Consider the following 23,355-nt stretch of genomic DNA (forward strand, 5'->3'; position numbering starts at 1 on the left):
TAATTATAAAATATTTGTTTCTCTAAAAAATTTTTGAAATAATTGTTAAAAGATTGAGCAAAATAGATTTTCAAAATCGAAAAATACTCAAATTCTTGTGGCTGAGACCTTATATTCTTTGGTAATGTGGACACACACATGGCCACTTTTTATATTAATTTTCCGGAAATAGATTGTTATACTTTAAGTTAGAATTTTGTGATTAGTTATTTCAATCAAAAATATAATTAATTTGTTTTTTACCAAAAAAACAGTATTGAATTGTAAGTGTTGAGGAAGAAGTCTTAAAATTTATAGCCAGTATAATTAAATGGTTTCTGCTACCAGTTTAAAAATTTTCCAAGAATTGGCTATATCCCATTGTAGTTAATAATTTTTAAAATATAAAAAAATATATTAGAATCTATAATACAATAAAAATAATTTTATTTAAACACACAATTTAAAATAAAAAAATCAACATAATTAAATTAGTGTATAAGTTCAACTCTAAAATCCTAAATTAGCAAGCATATTTTTAAAATCACATCTATATGGGTATCTACAAAATTGCAAATCTAGCCGCAACACAATTTTAATTTCTGTATTATTATGTGCCTGATAATAACTTAATTTAACATATTCATGTATTCATGAATAATTTTAATTCATCTTTTGCAAATAACCAATCGAATTACTATTTAACCATGAATTATGCATTGAACGTTGTTTACGATAACCAATTAATTCATTCATAAGCCAAAAACTACGTAAATCATCTTCATTATAATTATAAGTTCCATTATTAATTGTTGCAATATTATTCATATTTTCATTAAAAATTTTTTGTTTAACTGATGCCATTGTATTTAATGTTTTTAAATTATCAACATCATCATAATTTGGTGTTCTAAATATTTTAATATTTTCAATTGCATCTTTATCTGATGATGATATTAATAAATCAATTGGATGAAATGGATTATTACCATAGAATGCTTTATATTTTGATGATTTAACTAAATTAATTATTTGATACATTCCAACAGCACCACTCCATTGATAACCCAATAATACTAAAATAATACGAATAATATTATTATAATAAAATATGAATTTAAAAAGTTTAACAGTACAACTTACGAACTGTAAAACCCCCTATAATTGTTAAACCAATTAGAATACCTAAATTAACACTTTTCTTAATAATAAGCATTGCTGTTATATGAATAAATAATGCTCTTATTGTGAAAAAGCATTGTGTTATAATATATGGTATTAAAAACCATTTCTTGAGCTACAATATACAGTAAAAAAAAATATTTGATTAATTTTATAAGAAAGATAAAAAATTTATTTTAAAAATATTATACCTTATACGTTCCATAAATACAAAGTAAGCAAGCAATAATATGAATTGTTGAATCAATTATCATATGAATGATGAAAACATCTGAATCTGAAAGACAATAATTAAATAAAATTTTAGCCACTTTTTCTGTTAGTTTAAAAAGTAATAAAGTACTTAAATTAAATTGCAAAAGGAAAGAATTAATTTTAAAGATTTATGATAGTTGGAATCCTTTTACGACAAGATTAACATTGCTACTTACTTTGTTTCATAAAATTTGCAAAACTCTTCAAAAATAAATTATTATTCAATTCTGGATCTTTTTCAATTGTTCGAACAATTTCTGGAACCAATTTCTGACCATAAAACGCAAACGCCAACAGTTCAAGTAGTTTGAAAACCTAAAAATAATATTTGGGCTTTAGTAATGCTTCAAATCAGATACTATTTACAAATTAATTTTGCGATTGTAAAATTTGGTTTGACGCATTTATATTACATATTGTCAATTAAACATATAAAGTATTTATGTCAATTAATAAAGTGCAAATTATGGTCTCATTTATGGAAGATTTTTCATCTTCATTGTACCTATTGCAAATTCTTGTACACTCGAAACTGAATAGGGCAAATACGCAATTCCAAATCTTACAATTGCATTATTAATGTTTTATATAAATAATTTATATGATTATTATTTTGTTATTCTCATTCCATATATGTAGATTATTTTTTATACATTACTGTAGAAACCATTGCTGAAAATATGACACCTAAACGCACAGTACAGCAAAAACAAAAAGATTCCATCCAAACCATTTTTAAATTTCATTAAATTTATAATTCCAATTTAAGTTCTGAAAAGAGAATCAAAAAATTAAAAATATGTATACTAAACACACAATACGCAATAAATAAATAAGAATTTTTAATTCAATTATTCAAAATTTTTTAATTATTTTGTGTCAATTATGGCAAATCCAAACAGTTATTACAAAAAACGACAAACGACAGTAGCGCTCTTATTATTCTTAGTGTTAACTTTTTAAAACATTGCCTTATAAATAAAATCGAAAACTTTTCTAGTTGCTTTTTGTTTCATCTAATACACAAACCATTAAAAGTTTTCATTTGATTTGTAGCTAACTTCACTTCAAAGGCAATCAAATCTGTCAAAACAACATCAAATTTTTCTTGCGTAAATTTCATTGTAATTTTCCGTCTTCAAATTTTTTTTTCAAAATACAAAATTATTTGAAAATAAATAAAATCATAATTATTGTTAAAAATCTCATTTTAAAGTTTAACATTACAAAATAACGGTAAACATTTGAAAAATGGATATGTTACCAAATCATTCAAGATGGTTAGCTGAGGATGTGGTACAGTTAATAGAACTGGTAAGAAAGGATGAGGCCATTTATAATCCTCGGCATATGAATTATTTTTGTCGTCCTTATGTTGAAAATTTTTGGCGTGAAGTTGATATTAAACTAAATAAAAATCGTAAGTATTGAAATTTTTAATGTTAAAAATGAAAATCAAATTCTTTTATTCCTTATACTTACTATATGCAAATATGCTCATTATTTATGTAATTTGTAGCTGGAGCAAGCCTTGCAAAATGGACAAATTTAAGGATTTCATTTCGTAGAGAATATTCAATATATTTGGCTGAGAAAATACAACCATCATGGATATTTTTTGAAAAAATGTTATTTTTAAGTCCATATCTTCGAAAGTAAGAAATTTCTATTAGTCATTAGTATTCTATTAAATGATAGACAGATTCTTTTCAAAATTCATTATATTTGATATAATATCTTTAGAAATATTTATTTTAGAAAACGACCACAAATTGAAGGAATTGATCCACATAATATTCAAGAAGCACTAGAACAAATTAGTTCAATAACACGCGGTAATTATAAAAGTTTTGTTGAAAGTATTGAACGTTGTGGTGGTGGTTCAGCTACAGAATCTGTAACTGGTGATGATCATCATTCACCTGATACTGCTGATGATGATATCGTATGGGATGAAAATTCAATTAAAGAGGAATCTATTGAAGAAAATTCACCACCTGGTGAACGAGCTGTTGATGATTTAGAACATTATGATAATGATAATGTTGAAATATTATCAGAAAAATCATTGCCACCAAAATCACCAAAAGAGCACAGCACAAGTACATCACAAGAAGAAAGAAATTTATTAAAACGTAACCATCATCATCATCAATTAAATAATAATTTGGATGATGAAAATATAGAAATGAAAAGAATGCATTATAATAATGATATAAATTTAAGACATTATCCATCATTATTAACAATTAGAAATTTACAAATGAATAATGCAACAGAATCTACAAGACGTATGAGTAGTAGTACAACATCCGGTTGTAGTACAACAAATACAAATAATAACAACAATAATAATAATAACAATACAAATAATGCCGGTATACAAAATGGACGTATATGCCCAAGAATATTTGATCAACAAATTCATCCGATACCAAACAATGGTTTAAATATTGATAGAGAACGTATTGGTAATAATTGTTCTAGATCATCAGCATCATCTAGTCAAGGTGCATTAGATATGGCTGATAAAAAAATCGATGATATCAGTTTAAGATCAAATGGTAAAACATCAAATTCAGAAATTTGCATATGTAAGACTGATCCAGATGCAATGTTTTTAATGAGTTTATTACCAGATATACAAAGTTTATCACGTAAAGATCGTGGTAAATTGAAAATTGAAATACAAAAAGTTATACAAGATTTTTTGTATCCAGATTGAGTTAAACTCTAAAAAAATTTTAATGTAAAACTATACAAAAAACAAAAATAAGAAGATAAAATTAAAAATATTTAAAAAGAAAATTTAAAACAAATATAAAATGAAAATTACTTATATTAATCTAGTTTATAAATATATTATATTTTCCTTCAGAGGACGTAATGTACTTAAGGTACAATATATTTAGTAAAAACAAAAAAAAAAAACATAAAATGGCATATTATGCCTAAATTTTAAGTTTTTAATATTAGTTTATTTATATGATAATGGTTTTCTGTAATTATTACGAAAAACAAACAATGATTAAAATTTGGAAACGAAGATATTGGGTGATTTTATTCCATAATCTACATTATGGCGCATTGTAGTTTTTAAATTAAGTCTTAAGAATTAAATTACATATTATTATATTACTATATTATGAATATTGTATTGTATAGACAAAATATTTGCTTTTATTGTTATAGTATTTTAAATGTAATGGAAAAACAAAATTATAAAAAAAAAAATTTGAAATAAAAAATTGCATTTAAATTTTCTTGAAAAGTATTTAACCGTATTTTTTTTTTGTAATTACTTTTAATTAAACACAAGATTGTTAAATTTATTAAATTTTAGTAGCAAAGTAGAATATTTATTTAACACTATCACTCCCACATAATGTAGGTACTCTTTTAGACGCATCACATAAGATAATGCAAAAATTTTTATTATTTTTAGATAATTTCGTAAAATTAATATTCTATAAATCCTCAATATTTTTGAAAACCTCAATAATTAACTTTTAATTTAGAGCTAAATGAGTACCTTAATCCTCAAATATAGTGATTATTTTTCCACTATCCGAACATACACTGATAATCCTTTAAGAATTTTTACCTTTATTTTAAAATTTACTCTTTTCCGAAAGTGAACTTTTGTTACTTTACTGAAAGTTTGACTGCATTAATGTAGTATTTAACAGAAAAATATTGAAAAGAAATAGAAAAAGAATTTTTATGAAAATTAATGTATAGGTCTTGTACAATTAATTGATAAAGATCTCTTAATGAACACGCAATATGTATTCATTGTTCATTATAACAAAATTTTACCTTAATTTTGAAATTATTACGAACATTTTTTTCCATTAGGTAAAAAACAATTAACTGCAAGCAATTTAAAGGAACGTATGAATAGAGGAAAACCTATACGATAATTATTTTAAAAAATTTAGTAATTTAAATAATTTCAGCTAAATATACAGAAAGAAAATCTAAAATTTTTTAATTTAACATTTCTTTATTATAAAAAAGAGCCAAAATAAAAAAAAATATTTCTTGAATATCTTATTGAATGCTTATTATTACCATCTTTTAAACAAAATACTGTAAAGTTCTTAGATTTAATAATATTCCATAAATCTAAAAGAAAATTAATTTTCAAAAAGCGATGGATAAGCTGCTTTAAAATAGTGACTATTTAAATCTTTTGCTTCTTTTTGTACTTTTTCTTTTAATAATTTAATTTGATTTATATCAATATTTTCTGAGGAACATAATAATCTAATTTCCTCTAACAAATTTTTAAGTAATTCATCATCTTTTTCTGTTTTTAATAATTTATGTTCATCTTCGAATTCACCATAAAATTGTGTAGCTAATTTAACAGTTTTATTTGGGAATTCAGCTAATTTTGCTACATGAATACCAAAACTTTTTTCTGTTACACCTGGTTTTACCTCATATAAAAGTACAAAATCATCTTGATTAGCAACAGCTGCCATATGACAATTTTTTACAGTTGGTATATCCTTTGATATATCGGTAATTTCATGAAAATGTGTTGCAAATAATGTAAAACATTTAATTTCTTTAGCTAAATGTTCTGCTATTGACCAAGCTATACCACAACCTTCATATGTTGATGTACCTCTACCAAGTTCATCAATAATAACAAGAGATTTTTCAGTTGCTGAACGTATAATACCAGCTGTTTCAATCATTTCAACCATAAATGTACTTAAACCTTTAATAATATTATCACTAGCACCAACACGTCCTTGTATTGAATCAACCATTGATATTATAGCCTTATCGCATGGTACAAAAGCACCAACATGTGCCATTAATACAGCTGTACCAATTGAACGAATATATGTACTTTTTCCGCCCATATTAGGTCCAGTTATAATATACATAGTTGTTTCATCCTTATGAAATTCTACACTATTCGCTATAAAATTTGTATTCGCTTGTAATTCTAAACAAGGATGCCTAATATTTGTAAGCTCAAGGATACCTGAACCTTCTGGTAACATTTTTGGTTTAACATAAGTTTTAGGTGCCGAAACAGCTGATATAGCAAAACTTACTAAACAATCTATTTCAGCAACCGATTTGTTAAGATTATTTAAGGTTCCTATATAACCAATAGCTACTCGAATGACTTCATTAACAATAGCTTGTTGTTGATCAACATATTTTTCTTTTAACACTTTAAATTCTTCATCGTAATTTTGCAATTTTTCATTTGTGAAACGAACTCCCCCTTTAACACAATCCAAAATTTTATATCTCTTATCTTTTCGAATAGAACCCTCATCTTTTAACGTTATACGGAAATGATATCCCAAATGACTTATATATTCTAATTTAACTGTACCTTTACCATCTAGCTCAATATCATCATTAGCTCTTTTAAGCAATTTTTCCATTTTAGCATAAATCTCATCCATTTTAGTTTTAACTTCTAGTAAATCATCATCAAAAGAAGCCTTTACCAAATATTCACCTTTCGAAATCGTTTCAAAATCAACAACTTGTTCAACCATTTGCTTAAGTCCTTTTAAATCTTCCATTGTCGATTTCATGGGGTTAACAAGAACATTATTAATTGTAGAGTTTTCTAGCTCCATCAATGTTTTGATTATTTTTGGAGCTCTCATAATAACTTGGTATATCCTAAATACATCTTGCAATGTAGCTTTTTTCCTCAAAAGTTTTCGAGCAGCCATTTGTATATCAGGTAAACGTTTAAGATAATCATCATGCAGTTCGTTCAATGAATTTCTACTGTCTAGTAAGCATTCAACAATGTCATGACGATCCTTAAGTGTTGCTTCATTTCTTAGTGGTTGCTTAATCCATTGAGCCATTAAACGATGACCTTGTGGTGTACAACAATAATCTAAAACACCAAGAACACTTTGCCAATGATAAGCGGGACTTGATGGATTTGAACCAGGCTGTGGAAGAATATTTAAAGCTGCAATAGCTGCTGCATCTAATCTAACAAATCTGTTAAAATCCATTTGTTTTATTTCGTAATTTCCCACATTTCCAGCATCTTCTGTAAGTTTTAAATATTTCATAACTGCTCCTAGAGCGCTAACAGCTATGTTTAAAGACATTTCAGGAAGTGAATTTGCATCTTCAATCTGACCCTTTTTAAAACGCAACACATTATTTAAATCTTGCACAATATCGTCATTTTTAATGTTAAAATCATTCTTTTTACAACTTGTTACCAAAATCCTATTTCTTTCCATTAATTGTTTAATTTTTAAGAAATCTGCCTCCTCACTTGGTAAAATACATTCTTTTGGCCCCATTAAAACTGTTACTGCTTCCAATTCACCAAAATAATCATCATCTTGAAATTCCATCAATGATATTTGACAATCATTTTGTTCAACACAAGCCACACCAACTCGCCTAGACATACCATCTGTTTTTATTTGAACACCAATCACAGATGAACCTATATTAACTTCTTCATTTGAAAATAGTATATCATCGAATTGTGAGCAGTTTCCAGGCGACCCTTGATATTCCAGTTTCCAACTTTCTTGACCACCTTTACTCGTATATACTTCTACTCTAAAATTTTTTACTAATAGAATATCTCTTATGGCTGTTTCAAAACTACTTTTTGACAATGTTACATATAACAATGTTTCTTTATCTGTGGGACTCATATTTTTAACAATACCATTTGTTATTTTTGATACTAAATCGGAATCATCTTGCCCATGACATGTATAATATTCACCTCTTTCGAAAAATCGAACAGTCGTTGCTGGTTTTTCACCCAAAGATTTAAAAAACTTTATAAAATTTTTCTGAGAATTGACATCAAGATTCAGGGCATGAAATACATTTTGATTATCACCTTCTTCCATTTTTATAAAATTACAACTGAAAATGTTAATAAATATTGAACAGTATTGATATGAAAATCCAATTTATTCTTCGCTACACTGTGTTATGCTTGAAATTTAAGCATAAACACCAAAATATGAAATCTTTCCGCCTAAAAATAAGAAACGTCAGTCTGACTTTTCAACTTTTTGTTTTGAAAGATTACCAATAAACAATTCTACTACAAATTTGACATATCACAGCCTTCACATCCAAGAAGCTTCATTTTTCGGGCGTAACAAGAAAACATGACGCATTCATATTTTATAATAACCATACCAAACTTCTTGAAAGTATTCAGGATTAGTTACTTGCAAAAAGAAGCATGTTTTGTATGGAAATTGTGTAAAATTTAACTTATAAATTTAGATATTGAAATTTTGATATTTCTTTTCCAAAGAAAATATTTTAACCATCTACCGGGAAAAAACGAAATAGTATGTCTTTTCTGTAAGTCATTGCGACAAATAACTGAGTTTTGTTTTAATTGTAATTAGCATATCAGTTCTTTTGACAAATATTATTATTAACGTCGCGTTAGAAAGGTTCGGATCGGAGATAGTATTTAATAATTGTATCCTCGTTTCTCCTCGTTTGATAGTCTTGTGATTTTTTAAATTATGCTAGCACCGTATTATGACATTTTTAAAATTGATTTTTTTTTTATAACTGTCACTTTCATTTACTTTACCATGCGCATAGCGCACACAAAATATTTTTGGTGTTTACGAAAATTTAATTCATTAATTTTAAATTAAATTTACATTATCATGTTGACCAAAAATTTTTTGTGTAACTTTTAAAATAGTATGTTAAATCTAATTTTGCGGAAAGGCACCAGCCTTAAAACAAATCACTTGTGGAACTATGAAATTAAACGAGTAAATATTTTGTTATCACTATAAGTCACTTGGTTGATTATATAAACATTGCTCAAATATAAAATCCATATTTTCAGCTATCGGGGAAAATTCCTTTAAAAACGGCAGTGAAAAATGAATATGCTGATGATTTTTCCAAGGACTTACAATCCATTGCTGTACCTGTTAGTGCTATACCAACAATAGACTCCACTCATAGGGCCGGTTTATCTGCTGTTGTTACCCAGAAAAAAGTTGATAGAACAAATTTCCCTTGGAATGTGACTCCGTCACAAGATGGCAAATTACTTAAAAAATATTTAAAACTGTCAAAATCCAGATTAACAAGTTAGATTTTAAGTTTAGTTTTATTTTGAATTCTACTCAAATTCTAAAATATATTTTAGCTTTAGTTGTTGTGACATCAATGGCTGGTTATGCTATGGCTCCGGCACCCTTCGATTGGGGAACATTTTTAATGTGTTCTATTGGAACTGGTTTAACTTCCGGTGCTGCAAATGCAATAAATCAATATCACGAAGTACCATTCGACTCCCAAATGTCGAGAACAAAAAATCGTGTATTGGTTACTGGACAATTAACACCAGCCCATGCGATAGGTTTTGCTTTGATTTCCGCAAGCACAGGTTTAAGTATACTATATCTGGGTTGCAACGGTATCACTGCAGCTCTAGGATTGGGGAATTTAATACTTTATACATCAATATACACGCCAATGAAACGTTTCAGTATTTTAAATACCTGGGTTGGTTCTGTAGTGGGTGCTATACCACCTTTAATGGGTTGGGCAGCTTGCGCTGGAGGATTAGATGCTGGTGCATGGATTTTAGCGGGATTATTGTATGCATGGCAATTTCCGCATTTCAATGCATTATCTTGGAATTTAAGACCAGATTATTCAAGAGCTGGTTATCGTATGATGGCTGTAACTAACCCAGCATTATGTCGACGTACTGCTTTAAGATATACATTAGGATTAGGTGCTTTATCTTTAGCAGCGCCGTATTTTGATGTAACAAACACATGGTTTGCTTTAGAATCACTGCCTTTAAATGCTTACTTTGCATATTTAGGTAAGTGACTAAAAACATTAACTTAAGTTCTACCAATGATATTTGCTTATTTTTATTTTAGCTTGGAAATTTTATAAAAAATCAGACAGTGGTACCTCACGAAAATTATTTAAATTCTCTTTATATCACTTACCAATCTTAATGGTTCTATTTTTATTTAACAAAAAACATTGGTTCCTTTTTGAAGATACCAGTCTACCATCAGTAGCTGCCCCAGGACTAATAGCAGCAATGGTTAATCCAATTTATGACATACAAAAAGCAAAAGCGAAAGAAATTGCAAATTATTATATATCTTCAGATGCTGTCCCTACAAATAGTCAATCATTTGTTACAGCAACTGCAGAATTAAATGGTGACAAATTACAAAATAATTCTATTTTAAATCCAAATTTGAAAGCGTCGTGATAATTTTTTATCCTAAGATATATTCTAAGTTTAGTTAAATTGAGTCCAACAAAAATATTACACTTGCACATAATATGTAAAGTGTTATTGCATTCAAAATAATTTATGAATTTTAGTTTGAATTAAATCTAAGTTAAAATCTATTTATGAAATTGTTAACTTTGAATATTCAGTGTTTTAAAATCATAAATTGTATTATAAATCCAAATATATATCAATGTTTATATATGTAAAGGTGTTGCATATATTCGCTTAAGACTTGCAATACAAGTGACTACATAGATAGCTAAATCACTTATTACTATTCTATGAAATGGTGTATGTACCTAATTGAAGGCTCGCAAAATTGTGTAAATACAAGTGATTATTATTATTTAAGCAGTACTTGCAATTAAAAATAATTTTTAATGCAAAGAGATGAAGTATATAATATGTATGTATTTATATTTGCATAATTGACAAAGACACTGCTGAAATATAAGATATTATAAATTACCAAAATTTTTATTTATAAAAAAGTTTATTAGAAACATATTTTTTAACAACAACACCCATGACACTACCAAAATATAAATGCACTTTAAGTGTTTATCACTTACTACAATGATGTGAAAATTTCGTTTTATCTGAAGTTCCAAAAATAGAAATTTAATCTTTAAATTTTTATCGCCTGTTATCATTTTACACAACGTTTACAACTTAGCTTTATTTTTTTCAACCAAAATATTAACAAATTTATGTGCTTCTTCATAATATGGTGTACACTGTTTTCTTACTCTATTTAACCATGCTTTTAGTTTTGGTCTGCCTTCTGTAGGATCATAATTAGCTAAAGCTGTTTGTTCAACTTCACAAGCACCGAAAATATCAGCAACAGTTAATGAATTTGAACACAAATAATCTGTATTTGCTAACCAAGTATTTTCCATAATATCCAATGATTTTTCCATATGGGCCTTAGAAAATGCGATTTCAGCTTCATTCGGTTCCATCCCTAGCAAAGCCGGCTCCAAAAACTTTTTACGAAAATACATACCACAACCTAATCTTGTATTTAAATGTTGCCATTCTAAATATTCATCTACTGATGCTCTTTGTTTAACTTCATTAGGATACAATGTATTAGAAATCCTATTTCCAGTTCGGCTTAAGTATCTCACAATTGCAACACTTTCAGATAATTTAAATCCATCTTTGTCAACAATGCATGGAACTTGTGGAAAACGAGAAACTTCATTTTTATATTTGTCACTCAAATGTTCACCTTTTCGTAAAGCAACTTTACAGTCTTCATAAGGAGTTTTACTTAATTTCAATAAAATATACAAAGCTCTTGATGGTTGAGACATCAAATCATAATAAAGTCTTAGATTTTTTGCCATTTTTATATTGAAAATTTAAAGTAAATTTGTAACTTGAATTATTTTCTACACCCTTATATTATATGGGATTTGAACTCTGAAGTTTAAAGTCCAATATCTAAATTGAATATTGTCACTTTCGGCTTTTTATTGTTGTGTTTTTAATTTTTTTATAAGTACGTTCAGTAATTGAATAAACAATCTGTTGATTGATCAAAAATCCGTATGATAAGTAAAAATGTTAAATGTCAATATGTTTAAGAGAAATTGACACATCCATAATTATTGTAATTGTCTGGATATGTATTACGCCATTAGGCTCTTGTTTAAAAAGTTAAAACTAATAAATTTTAAAAATTTAAAGTAATAATTACATATTTGATTAACAATTTGATTAACATTTATTTTCAAAAAATAAATTTCACTTTAAGAAATCTTAGAAGCATACTTTGTTTTTTATATTATGGAAATATAATTTAAGTAAATGACTTTCCTATAAGAGAAATGAATAAATAATTGCTGAATTCAATTTAATCCTGAATTGTTTTATAAAAATTAAATGCAATATTCAAGAATTATAAATCTTTAAAATTAACAAGTTAATTATTTTTATTAAAAACATGTACAAACAAAGAATTATTTAAGGATTTTATAATTTGCTTAGTTTTCTTTTTTTTAATTGCATTTGCAATGAGATTTCCTTCAATTTTAAGAAACTTTTTAATAAAATGTCAAATATTTTCTGAAACTATACTTGATCGATTACTTCTGAAAAAGTTATTTTGCATAAGTACTTTTGAGACTGTTATAATAAAATATTCAATATCGTTGCCAACTTTAGAAATTTATTTGACATTTTCCACATAAATTTGACATTTTTTAAGAAGTTTTTTTTTATTTTGATGCTGTCTTTTCTGAATTTAAGGACAGTCTGACATTTGGCTTATAAGAGTTTAGTCGTAAGATTTAAAAGGGAATTTAAAGTGTTTTTATTGTTAAAATTGTGCAAATTTTTTAATAAAACTTAAATTAATAATGCAAATTAATTAAGAAAAAAATATGAATTTTAATAAAGAAAACATGAATTCTTTCTTAGGATAATGTTTTTTTTAATTTTGTTTTTGTAATACTATTGTGTGCTATGGAAATTGTTTCAATATAGAAAAAAAAAACAATAAAAGAAAGTTTCTCCCAAATTCTAATTAGGGCAGAAAAAAAAAAGTTGTAGCTATAAAAAAAGAAAATAAAAGTAAAATTATACCATATTAATAAAGAATAATAGTTAAATTAATTAAAATATTAAAAAAACAATTTGAAAATGTCATTAAATTCGTAATATATGCTTTTGGTGATTTAAATGAATTCCAATTCAAAATAAATATTTACAAGTTGTTCTTATGTATTTTGAATAATATTTAGATGGTACTATTACCTGCGTGCAGTACAATGCATTAAATAGAGCCTTAGGTTAAATTAAAAAAATATAGAAAATAGAATACGCTCTCAAGGACGTTATTGGAATCCAAAATAAATCAATAAAAAATAAAAAAATTCTAATCAAGTACTCGTTTCAATTAAAATATCAATTAAAAGAGTTTCAATTTAATTTTTTTTTGTTCATTTTCTTTTAATTTTTAAGTAATATTATTCTTACATACAGAATAAATTTAAAAATAAAATAATAAATCTACCTATATGTAATTGCAAAATAATAATAAAAAATTTGTTAAAAAAAAACAACAATAACAAAAATTTTATCAATTATGACATTCATACAGAGCACAATATCCCGCCGGGCAAATCTTATTGGTATATGCGGTGTAAGTAGTCTATGTATATTGTTATTAATAGCAACACAACATAGACCACTTCCGGAGCCGCAATTTTCAACAGAAAATTATCGTTCATTTAATACAACTGTTACAATAAATGATATATTATTATATCAAAGAGCAAAAATTATACAAGAAATGGAAAATTTTGAATATCCAGCTGGTAGATTTGGTGTTGATGCTGAAAAATTATCTGATTTAATAATGGAAAATGATGGTTCACCAGTACGTTCAATAATTGTAACAACATGGAGATCTGGTTCAACATTTTTAGGTGATATATTAAATTCAATGCCCGGTAATTATTATCATTATGAACCATTATTAAATTTTGATATTAAACAAATTCGTGGTCCACCAGATGATGAGAAAGCAATAAATAATTTAAAAAATTTATTAAAATGTGATTATACTGATATGGAAGAATATTTAGAATATGGTAAAGAACATAAATATTTATTTGAACATAATGAACGTTTATGGACCCAATGTAAAGAATTTCCACAATTTTGTTGGAGACCAAAATTTTTAACACCATTTTGTAAATTATTTCCATTACAAAGTATGAAAATTGTTAGATTAAGATTATCATTAGCTGAAAAACTTTTAGAGGATGAAAGGTAAGATTTAATCTTGTATTTATTATGTATTAAATACTAAAAATAATATTCTTTTCAGCATTACTTGTATTTACTCAAGATTTGTTTTTACAAAATTAAAAAGTTTTTGGTTGCATTCTAATATTTACTCTAGTAGCCAGGCACACAAATACTTTCGATTTTGAGTGTGAAAAAGTAAAATTTTTAATTTGTTGCCTTAACTAATCCCTCTTAAATATTGTATTAATCCCTATCTGCCTACCTTCTTAAAACATAACCTTTTTATCAATTCTCTATAACTATGCACGTAAAATTTGCATTCTCAAAACTAAAATTCTTTTTGGTTAAATTACTTAAATATTGCGAATCAATTAGTTGCGTCAGGTATTAAATAGGTCAAAACTATAAGTAACTATCCAGTCAAAAAGGCAAAAACAATAAGTAACTAAGCAGTCAATGAAAAATAAAATTCTAATTGCTTTCATCTTTTAATGTTTCTTTAAAATTTTAAAGTATCAATTAAAAAATAAAAAAACTTTTGAAATAATTGAGATTTTTATTACTTAACTAAGTTGGGTACCTAGGTATTTCATTTTTAAATTGAATCTTTCCAAATTTTTATTTTTATCATTTTAAAATTTATTGCTTGCAATTAATGTATTTTCGAAATTACTCAACATACCTAACTAACCACAGTTTACTTCTCAGATATTAATCTATTATATTTCTATAAGCAAGTAGTATAATGACCGAGTTTTATTCTAAGATTTAAAGAAGCAATCAAAGAAGTTAAGCTTTTATAAATTATTGGACAAGAATTGATTTAGGTATTTAAATGCATTTCAGTATGCCCAGATAGAATCAAGAAAATTTTAATAGTTAAGTAAGTTACTTTAAAAACCAAATTCTTATGCAAATACCAAAATATTTTAGAAGTTTGCCCTCAAGTTCAAATTAAAAATTCAATAACTAATCGCAATAAAATATTTTTTTTTTTATTTCTCTTCTATCTTGGATTTCTCAACAGTAGTTAAGCTCTTTGAATAAGGGTCAAGATGTAAATTAATTTTTGTTTTGTTGCAATTGCTAACCTATAAAATTTTGAAAAATTACAAAAAATCATTTTTAAAAATTTTTAAAGTACTTAATAAAAAATTTTAATATTTAAATAATTTTTCATGTCAATAGGATTGTAAAAAAAATAATAAATACTAAATGATGGAAGTATTGACAGGGTGCACAAGATTCGATAGAACTTCATTCGATAAAACTTCAAATTGAGTATACAAAGTTTGGTTTGTTTGTCATATTTCCTGAGTTATTAATTTCAACTTTAAGGTTTCATAACTTGAGAAAGAAGGCCCATACAAAAAATTTAGTTAGGTGTTTTTCGTTCATCTAGAGGCATTCTATCACCTTATCGCGGGAATACTGTGCTTTTACTGTGTAATTCAATTTTCGTGAAACGATTTTCTTATTCGGAAAAATAGTAGGGTGATACCAAGATACAATCGATTTGTACGGTACTACTTTTACATTATCTACATACTTATATGAAAATCGAATTATATAGTAAGGCCTCTGTTCAATATTTGGCACCCTGTATTCATGATTTTCATTTAAAAAAATTGAAATTATAAACCTGATTTGTTAATCAACTAAATCAACTTGATTTGTAATTTTCTTGTTTACAATGCACTCACATATTGTATAAGTAAAAAGGTCAAATAAAATCATTTTTAATAATTAAATAATAGGTTAATAAAGTCTAATTTGCATATTATAATTTTGTTCTTGTTTGTAAAACGATTATTTAGTGATTAGGTTAGTGATTGTTGCATTTAAATGAAATAATTAAGAAAAGAGTTTATTCTTAAGAGTAGTTATTCTTAATCTGAGTTATTGCAAATATTTAAGGGTAAGGTATGCTTTATTGTGAAATATATCTTCTGTGTTAGAATACTAAGTAAGCATTTAAAATCACAGATTGTTTGTCTCTTCCTTCGGTGTCTTCAATTATTACAATTATTAAAATTCGGTGTCTACAATTTATATTTAGTATGTAATTGAGCATTTTGCAAAATTTTAAACTCTAGACTCCCAAATCATTTTAATTTCAACTAATAATGGTGTTTTTAATAAACCTGAACAGTCAACTGTTATCCCGATTGCAATGTTACTGCTTCGACATAAAAATTTTACAATAGAAATACCATAAAATTTAAATCTTGTTTAAATTTTCGAATATTTTCGTGAGTTTACGTGCACACACATTTAACTACTAGTTTTAAAGTTTTAGAATTCAAGGTTCTTTTCATTCTTATTGATATAAGCATAAAATAAACTAGAATTAATTTTTAATTTAAAACATGAATAACAAAATTAGATTTAAGTAAAAGCTTGTTTATTAATACAAGTAAGAATTTAGTTATTATTTAAATTTTTCTATGATTACAACTTATCAGATTTGTATGTCTTAAAAGTAGGCACTACGATTAAATTATTAATAATTAATACTAAAAAAAATAGAGTTATTAAAAATTAATTCCTTTGTACAGATAACCTTTCTTAATAACCAAAAATATGAAGCTGAATAAAATCTCGTAACACTAAATGGATATTTAGAGGAGAAAAGAAATTTGTGGATAGGGAAATTTTACCATTGCTGGGCGGGTAATTTCTAGTAATAACGATAAATATGTTACAGAAATTGAAATGAAAATCTTGATTACTATTAAATGTTAAGCAGCGCAATAATCTTCCAAGTAAATTCAATTATACTTATTTGATATTAATTTAATGCACACCTTCCTCCATATCAATCACTGAACAGAAGAGATGGTTAAACATAGTGCATAGAGCATTTGCTATCAAACTATTTAAAATGCTTAATACAATAATGAATTGCAAAACAAAATTTAGTAATTTTACGAAATATTCCTTAAATGACTATCTGGAAACCGCAACAAATTTGAATTTCCGATTATAATAAATTTTCAGTTGTTGGAATTAAAAATATAAATAATTCAAATAAATTAATATTTATACTTACTTACATAAAAAAAAAATGCTTATGGTACGAATGAGCCGGTCACTAGAATGTTGCGTTCTGTTAATTCTAGTTTTTTGGTATTTGATACTGGTATTAGTAAGGATATTCTTAGATCTAGACTTTTGTGTAATTTAAATTAAAGTAGTAATATTTTTCTCTTTTCTCTCTGGTAGTCGGTATTTTGTTAGCCTTTATGTTTTTTGTTGTTATTATTATTTTTAAGTTGTGCTCGTCATTTTATTTTACTTACCTTTTTTCTCTTCGCTCTTTTAATCCACATATTCTCTATTTCCCTCCCTTTCCTATAAATAATAATGCTGTTGCTAGGTAACAGATACTTTCTTAGTTTCGACTAAATGATGTTTTTCAATTGCGCCTTTTGGCGATATACTTTGAGCGTTTGAATTTCGAGATTTTGGAGAAACAATACTGATTTTTCGACAGTTGAATGCCGTTTATTAATTAGAAAGGTTCTATTAGAATTTCTATAATGATATGATTTTATTGAAATGAATTTCATTTTCGATACAAATGAATTGTAAATGATATGCCATTCCTCATTGTTATTGCAAATAATAAGGTACTTAATTAAAAATTAGTATGAACAAGTGCGTATAGTACTAAAGAGTGTGTCACGACATTAATTTGTATTTCAAATTTTCTCTCTTTACTAAACTTCACCACATTCGAATAAATGTGGTGATACAAACTCAACTATCATCACATTTACTCTATAATTAACAAACTAAATTAGATTTTCTTTATAATTTATTTTTTTAAATTGAACTGAGAATTTAATTATAAATTTTTAAAAATTTTATTTACTTATTATTGGTTTCATTAATAAAGAGAACAACTAAAAGTTGTTATAGAATAGGAAACAGTAAATTGGTGTTCAACACATTATGTTTTAAAAACCTTTTCTTAATTTTATTTACAATACCTTTAATTTAACCTTCTTTCATCAATTCACAATTAAATTAAAGTAAGTTTATGCTTTAATAATTTACCACAACAGAATTTCAATAATAAAAATAATCTTAAAAATTAATTTTTTTTTGACTTAATGAAGTTCAATGATTACAAAAAAAAAAACCTTCTTTTTCCTATTACCTTTTTCTTATTGATTGTCACGAGTAATACAGCAATATAAGTAAGATAAAATTTACCTGAGGTTTTATATGAGTATAACGGTTTTTATTGTATATTTAATACCGTTTATTCGTTCATTTAATTTAACCGCATGCCGTGTTTATTTTTTTTTTTCTTTCTACTTGTATAACAGGAAAATTCTACTATTACAATTATTTTATTTGTTGAATTTTTTTTAAATATTTTAACTAAATTTTCTAATTTCATTCTATAATTTTTATAATAAAATCTAAATAAATATTTTGATTTGATTTCATAGAAATTTTATTTTGTAAAAGTATAAAATGTTTATTTTAAAAAGAGAAGTAAATACTTAATTAGTGAAATTTATTAATAAGACATCATGTGTTATGGAAATAAACAATGAAAATTTCTACATAGAAATGAGAGAACAGATTGATGACGTAAGGGTCAGTGATTTGAGTAGAGTTTGGGTAGAAAAATTTTTCTATTTTGACTCGTTCTGTTGACTGCGTCATCCATCAGTTCTGCAAAGTTGTATGAGCGAATTTTCTTTGTTTATTTTACTTGTTTATAAGAAATTTTCGAAAAATACACGGGCAACTTAATTATAATATATAGCTTAAATTCTAGGAGGCTTACGGTACTTGCCCACAATTATGTACGATTTCAAGAAAATGTTGCTTACAACTGTTTACTAAAATGAGTTTAAAGAGCTTTTGTTAATATACTCTGGTAAACTACTTAGTTAGGTCTTGTTTGCTAGACTAGGTATAATAGTCTACGCGTCAAATTCAATGAAATTCTTTAGTTGTTTGGGAATAATTATTGCAATTTCTTAAGTCTTTTTTTTTATATTCACTGATTTTGCGTTGAATTTGACATTCGTTGTATTTCATGCCTTAATATTATTAGCAATTTGTTCGGTTTAAACTTGAATTATATTAAATTCTTTCAAGAGCATAAATGAATAAGAATTTACAATTTATGAATAATTTAATTCTGAAATAAGTACTTATAGATTTGTGGTTATTATTTACAGTTTAGGGAAGTATTAAGTAATTAATTTAAGTAGTTTCTTTTCCGAATTCAAATTTTGATTGCAATTTCATATTCCATTTAAGTCAAAATTATAAATTGTGTACGTTTTGTGATTAATTAACATTTTTGCTGTGGTTATCATTAAAAATTTTCGAGATATTTTTGTATTGTTGTCTATTAAACCCTTAATTTTCTGATTACTTAATTTAAGAACTTGAAAATTATTCTCAAATTGAATTAAGGGTTAAATATGAATAAAATTAAAATTTTATCAGTAACTTCTTAATTTTAAAACAAAAACATTTTCAAAATACAAAAGGAACACATTTCATTTTTGACCGCACTTACTTACTAACTCAATTTTTGATGAAATCTCCAAAGAACTTACGTCAAAGGAAATGAATTTATAAAATAAAATACACAAATATTTTAAATCTGCATATAACAAGATTTTCTGTCTATGCTAGTTCAATGTCATGTTGCGGTTTATTTTCTCAAGTTTTGAGCGTTTATAATTAGTTTTGCTTATATTTTATTAATTATAAAATTTTAATTCGTTTCTTGTTTTAAAAAAAATTGAAAAATTTTTATTTTTGGTTTTTTTTGAAAAGTTTTGAGTTTCCTACAATTTAATAATATTTGATTTTCTTATATTTTGTGTGTAAACTAAGTAAGTGTAATTAATTAAAGTAAATTTATAGTTATGATTGATTTCAATGCAATTTTTTAATTTTTGGTTAAATGTAAATCAAGTAATCAAGTTACTGAAATAACATTATTTGGTTTTGTACATATACTTATAAGTAGTCATAATTTCTGAATTAGATTTCATAGTAAGCAATAAAGATTTGAAATTTGAATAAAATGATTATACTTATTAAATTAGATTAGGAGCTGAAATATTAAAATTACTCTACAATTTTCAATAAATATTAAAGGAAAGGGGTAGTAGATGTTACGATACCTCTATTTTCAATATGTTATCAATAAATTACCGATCTGGGTGTCACACCAGTTAGAGATCGGATTTAACTATTTTTTCAATGAAATCTTAAGAAATATCAGAAATAGTGGCAGAAACTTATCGATAATTTTTGTTCATTTTAATAAGATAGCAAAATTTTATGGCATCTTTATTCAATTACATACTACTTATACAATATGGTTTTTGTATTAAACTACTTACTTACCTATTTACTAAAAGAAAACATCTTTTTTAAATATGTAATATAATAACTTTAATATTTAAGTATAGTAAGTAAATCTGTTAACATTTAAAAAAAAAAAATGCAATAAAATCATTGATATTTTAATTGCTTTGCAATAAAATAAAAGTAATAACTACAATAATAAAAATTCCACAACATACTTATATGTAGTTAATAGAAATGTAGCATGAGAATTTTTATTTTATATCAACACCACAATAATAATAAGTGTCGTGATACATTTATGTATACGTACATAAATAGCACAACGCATAAAGCAATTGAAATTTTTACTCTCATCCACAAGTATTTTATGGCGCTCATTTAGAATTTTCAGATTTGAAAAAAATGAAAATTATATTAAAATTTTTCTATTGATTTCAAGAAAGGAGTAAAAGAAAAATAAATATTCATTAATGTCGCATTAAATAAATCATGCAAGTAATTGATTTTATCACAATAATATATGTAGTTGACCGGAATGGCGTTTAAATATCCAAGTATATGGATAATCAAAAGATTAATATACTTGTTCTTAGTAGATTTTACTTTTCTAAATAAGTATAGAAGTTAGGTTAGGGTTATAAGATTATTAAAATCTAATTTATCATAAAAGAATTTAAATATATAAGTAGACGGCTCCCCTGGAGTGACGTTACAGCATTGATATAAAGAGAATTTCAGAGAAGAGAATATATGCATGCAAATAAATCGCGTGTTTTTTTTTAAATAAGTGAATGAGTAAATATACTTGTATGGTTCTCTTCGTATTCCATAGTATTTGTGTTCAAAATCCTAAGTCTATTAAGTAGTTAAGTATTATTTTCGCATCAATTAATATTCTATTTAATTATGTAGTTAGTATAGGTGTTGATTTATTGAATTTGTGGTGAGTAAGAGTTGGTTTGATTAACTTGTATCAATTTATGTACTTATTTTATCACATGTTTCATGTTTTTTATTTACTGCTTTATATATGTTTCTTACTTGTCCCCTGACGCACACTATATTTTGTCACATAAGTAATAAATAAATTATTGTCAATATAAATGTATAAATTAAAACCGCATTAATTTCTCTTGTTTCCTGTAAGTACAATCTCTTTATTACAGTAATCTCTCGCTTCAAAATGTTTTTGAAACCGAAAATTTACGATTTTAAACGAAATGACTCAAAGTTAGATTCATACTTAATTTTTATATAAGAAAAATTAACTTTTCAATTTCGGGTTGTAAATTGTATATTGCAGCTGGCAATGCGCCGCGACCAACATATAAGGATTTATTATTGTACTTACCCATTAGTTGCGGAAAGCGCCTCTACAACTCCCTTTCGGAACTCACCCTCCTGATGAATTCGAGTAAATTAAAAGATCTAGCAGACTCTGCCGGGAGTAAGTATGTACTTTCTCAGTATTCCTCTTCTCTTGCCGAGTGTATAGGCAGCCATATTATGTATATTGAATTTTTCTATGTAAAGGTGAATTTATGCGAGGATTTACTGTATTTTAAAATCTCTAAATCTTAAATATGTGCTTGGCTATTTAAAATATTGTGATAAAACTATTAATTATAATATTTTTTTTTAAATTCTTATTATTTTTTTGAACAAATGCAAATTATGATTTCCCTTTCAGTCAATTTCATTCAATTAATCTTACATATATAAACTACATATTCATTTTAAACTCTTAACCTATGAAATCAAGCCATTAAATCACTTAGTATAATTTTTATACTTTTATTAATTAATTATTTTGAAGAAAAAAAAATTTTTTTTACTCTAGAGAAAAATCTATTTTTATCATTCACCGCATGTAAAATAATCAAATTTATCAAGAAATTTTTGACTTACTTGGTTATAAATAAATCTTTAAATTAACATATAAAACATTTACGATCATACGTTATTAGCATTATTGAGGAAACTATATATGTGTATGTATAGTAGATATACGTATATAAATTTTAAATATGTAGTATAGGGTATACCATTTTTCATAAATTTTCTTCTATAAAATTTTGTTTTTTGACCATTCTTATTCGTGGATCATAAGTTTTTAGATTTCTACAGCTTAGTATTGATTGAATTTAAAGTTCACATATGCTTACTTCTGTACATTTGCGTCTTAATTTTCATGTATACTAAGTATTTTATCAGGATAACCAGATTTTCATTCATCTTTGAGAATGTTGAATTCAATAACTCTGAACATTTTTGGATGTAACTATCCAAAATATAACTCATCCTGAATTCAAAATTGAAGTTAGTAAAAGCTTATATTGTTACACAATTCAGTTTATGATCTGTAAGTAATTACTGAATTGGATTTACAAATATAGTGTTACAATACTTACTACAATTTTGCAGCTTCGGTTACTTAACAATTTAAAAGGAACACCTGGCCCCACATAAATGTAAGGTATTTTAATTTGAGTATTCATTTCGATATGCTTAAATTCTGG

At 25.6% G+C, this 23,355-nt stretch overlaps 6 protein-coding genes across 7 annotated transcripts in view; 3 read left to right on the forward strand and 3 right to left on the reverse strand.

Moving 5' to 3' along the window:
* Window positions 1-803: 803 nt before the first annotated feature.
* LOC129610673 (uncharacterized) lies at window positions 804-2,086 on the reverse strand. The gene is made up of 6 exons (XM_055523316.1): window positions 2,075-2,086; window positions 1,593-1,731; window positions 1,353-1,438; window positions 1,123-1,276; window positions 916-1,055; window positions 804-833 (listed from the first exon to the last, which is right to left on the reverse strand). The coding sequence occupies exons 1-6, from the start codon at window positions 2,084-2,086 to the stop codon at window positions 804-806; spliced, it is 561 nt and encodes a 186-aa protein (XP_055379291.1).
* A 500-nt stretch (window positions 2,087-2,586) lies between these two features.
* LOC129610674 (putative uncharacterized protein DDB_G0282133) lies at window positions 2,587-4,141 on the forward strand. The gene is made up of 3 exons (XM_055523317.1): window positions 2,587-2,836; window positions 2,936-3,071; window positions 3,175-4,141. Exons 1-3 carry the CDS (start codon window positions 2,668-2,670, stop codon window positions 4,139-4,141), a joined length of 1,272 nt encoding a protein of 423 aa, XP_055379292.1. The 5' UTR covers window positions 2,587-2,667.
* A 1,335-nt stretch (window positions 4,142-5,476) lies between these two features.
* On the reverse strand, window positions 5,477-8,426 carry LOC129610658 (DNA mismatch repair protein spellchecker 1). The gene has a single exon (XM_055523295.1). It carries the CDS (start codon window positions 8,301-8,303, stop codon window positions 5,556-5,558), a length of 2,748 nt encoding a protein of 915 aa, XP_055379270.1. The 5' UTR covers window positions 8,304-8,426; the 3' UTR covers window positions 5,477-5,555.
* A 587-nt stretch (window positions 8,427-9,013) lies between these two features.
* LOC129610651 (protoheme IX farnesyltransferase, mitochondrial) lies at window positions 9,014-11,121 on the forward strand. Its single transcript, XM_055523286.1, has 4 exons — window positions 9,014-9,203; window positions 9,281-9,530; window positions 9,590-10,276; window positions 10,338-11,121. The coding sequence occupies exons 1-4, from the start codon at window positions 9,132-9,134 to the stop codon at window positions 10,682-10,684; spliced, it is 1,356 nt and encodes a 451-aa protein (XP_055379261.1). The 5' UTR covers window positions 9,014-9,131; the 3' UTR covers window positions 10,685-11,121.
* Window positions 11,122-11,185: 64 nt separating this feature from the next.
* LOC129610652 (glutathione S-transferase theta-1) lies at window positions 11,186-12,172 on the reverse strand. The gene has a single exon (XM_055523287.1). The coding sequence runs from the start codon at window positions 12,064-12,066 to the stop codon at window positions 11,377-11,379; it is 690 nt and encodes a 229-aa protein (XP_055379262.1). The 5' UTR covers window positions 12,067-12,172; the 3' UTR covers window positions 11,186-11,376.
* Window positions 12,173-12,990: 818 nt separating this feature from the next.
* LOC129610656 (uncharacterized) overlaps window positions 12,991-23,355 on the forward strand; it is a 68,018-nt gene continuing 57,653 nt past the window's right edge. For both annotated transcript variants that reach the window (XM_055523291.1, XM_055523292.1), the window contains exon 1: window positions 12,991-14,497. In XM_055523291.1, coding sequence (XP_055379266.1) covers window positions 13,809-14,497 — 689 coding nt within the window. In that variant the 5' untranslated portion in view covers window positions 12,991-13,808. The remainder of the gene's footprint in view (window positions 14,498-23,355) is intronic.

The sequence above is a fragment of the Condylostylus longicornis genome, unplaced genomic scaffold, assembly GCF_029603195.1.
Source record: "Condylostylus longicornis isolate FDR11 unplaced genomic scaffold, ASM2960319v2 ptg000046l, whole genome shotgun sequence".
Taxonomy (NCBI): Eukaryota; Metazoa; Arthropoda; class Insecta; order Diptera; family Dolichopodidae; genus Condylostylus; species Condylostylus longicornis.

Bases quoted from the DNA above. Each gene is read 5' to 3' on its own strand.
- LOC129610673 (XM_055523316.1), bottom strand. The intron at 1,439-1,592 runs GTAAGTAGCAAT...ATTGTCTTTCAG, and splicing joins TGCAAATTTTATGAAACAAA to ATTCAGATGTTTTCATCATT. The intron at 1,056-1,122 runs GTAAGTTGTACT...GTATTATTTTAG, and splicing joins TATAGGGGGTTTTACAGTTC to TATTATTGGGTTATCAATGG.
- LOC129610674 (XM_055523317.1), top strand. From the start codon at position 2,668: ATGGATATGTTACCAAATCATTCAAGATGGTTAGCTGAGGATGTGGTA. The intron at 2,837-2,935 runs GTAAGTATTGAA...TGTAATTTGTAG, and splicing joins TATTAAACTAAATAAAAATC to CTGGAGCAAGCCTTGCAAAA. The intron at 3,072-3,174 runs GTAAGAAATTTC...TATTTATTTTAG, and splicing joins TTAAGTCCATATCTTCGAAA to AAAACGACCACAAATTGAAG.
- LOC129610658 (XM_055523295.1), bottom strand. From the start codon at position 8,303: ATGGAAGAAGGTGATAATCAAAATGTATTTCATGCCCTGAATCTTGAT.
- LOC129610651 (XM_055523286.1), top strand. From the start codon at position 9,132: ATGTTAAATCTAATTTTGCGGAAAGGCACCAGCCTTAAAACAAATCAC. The intron at 9,204-9,280 runs GTAAATATTTTG...CCATATTTTCAG, and splicing joins GGAACTATGAAATTAAACGA to CTATCGGGGAAAATTCCTTT. The intron at 9,531-9,589 runs GTTAGATTTTAA...AATATATTTTAG, and splicing joins GTCAAAATCCAGATTAACAA to CTTTAGTTGTTGTGACATCA.
- LOC129610652 (XM_055523287.1), bottom strand. From the start codon at position 12,066: ATGGCAAAAAATCTAAGACTTTATTATGATTTGATGTCTCAACCATCA.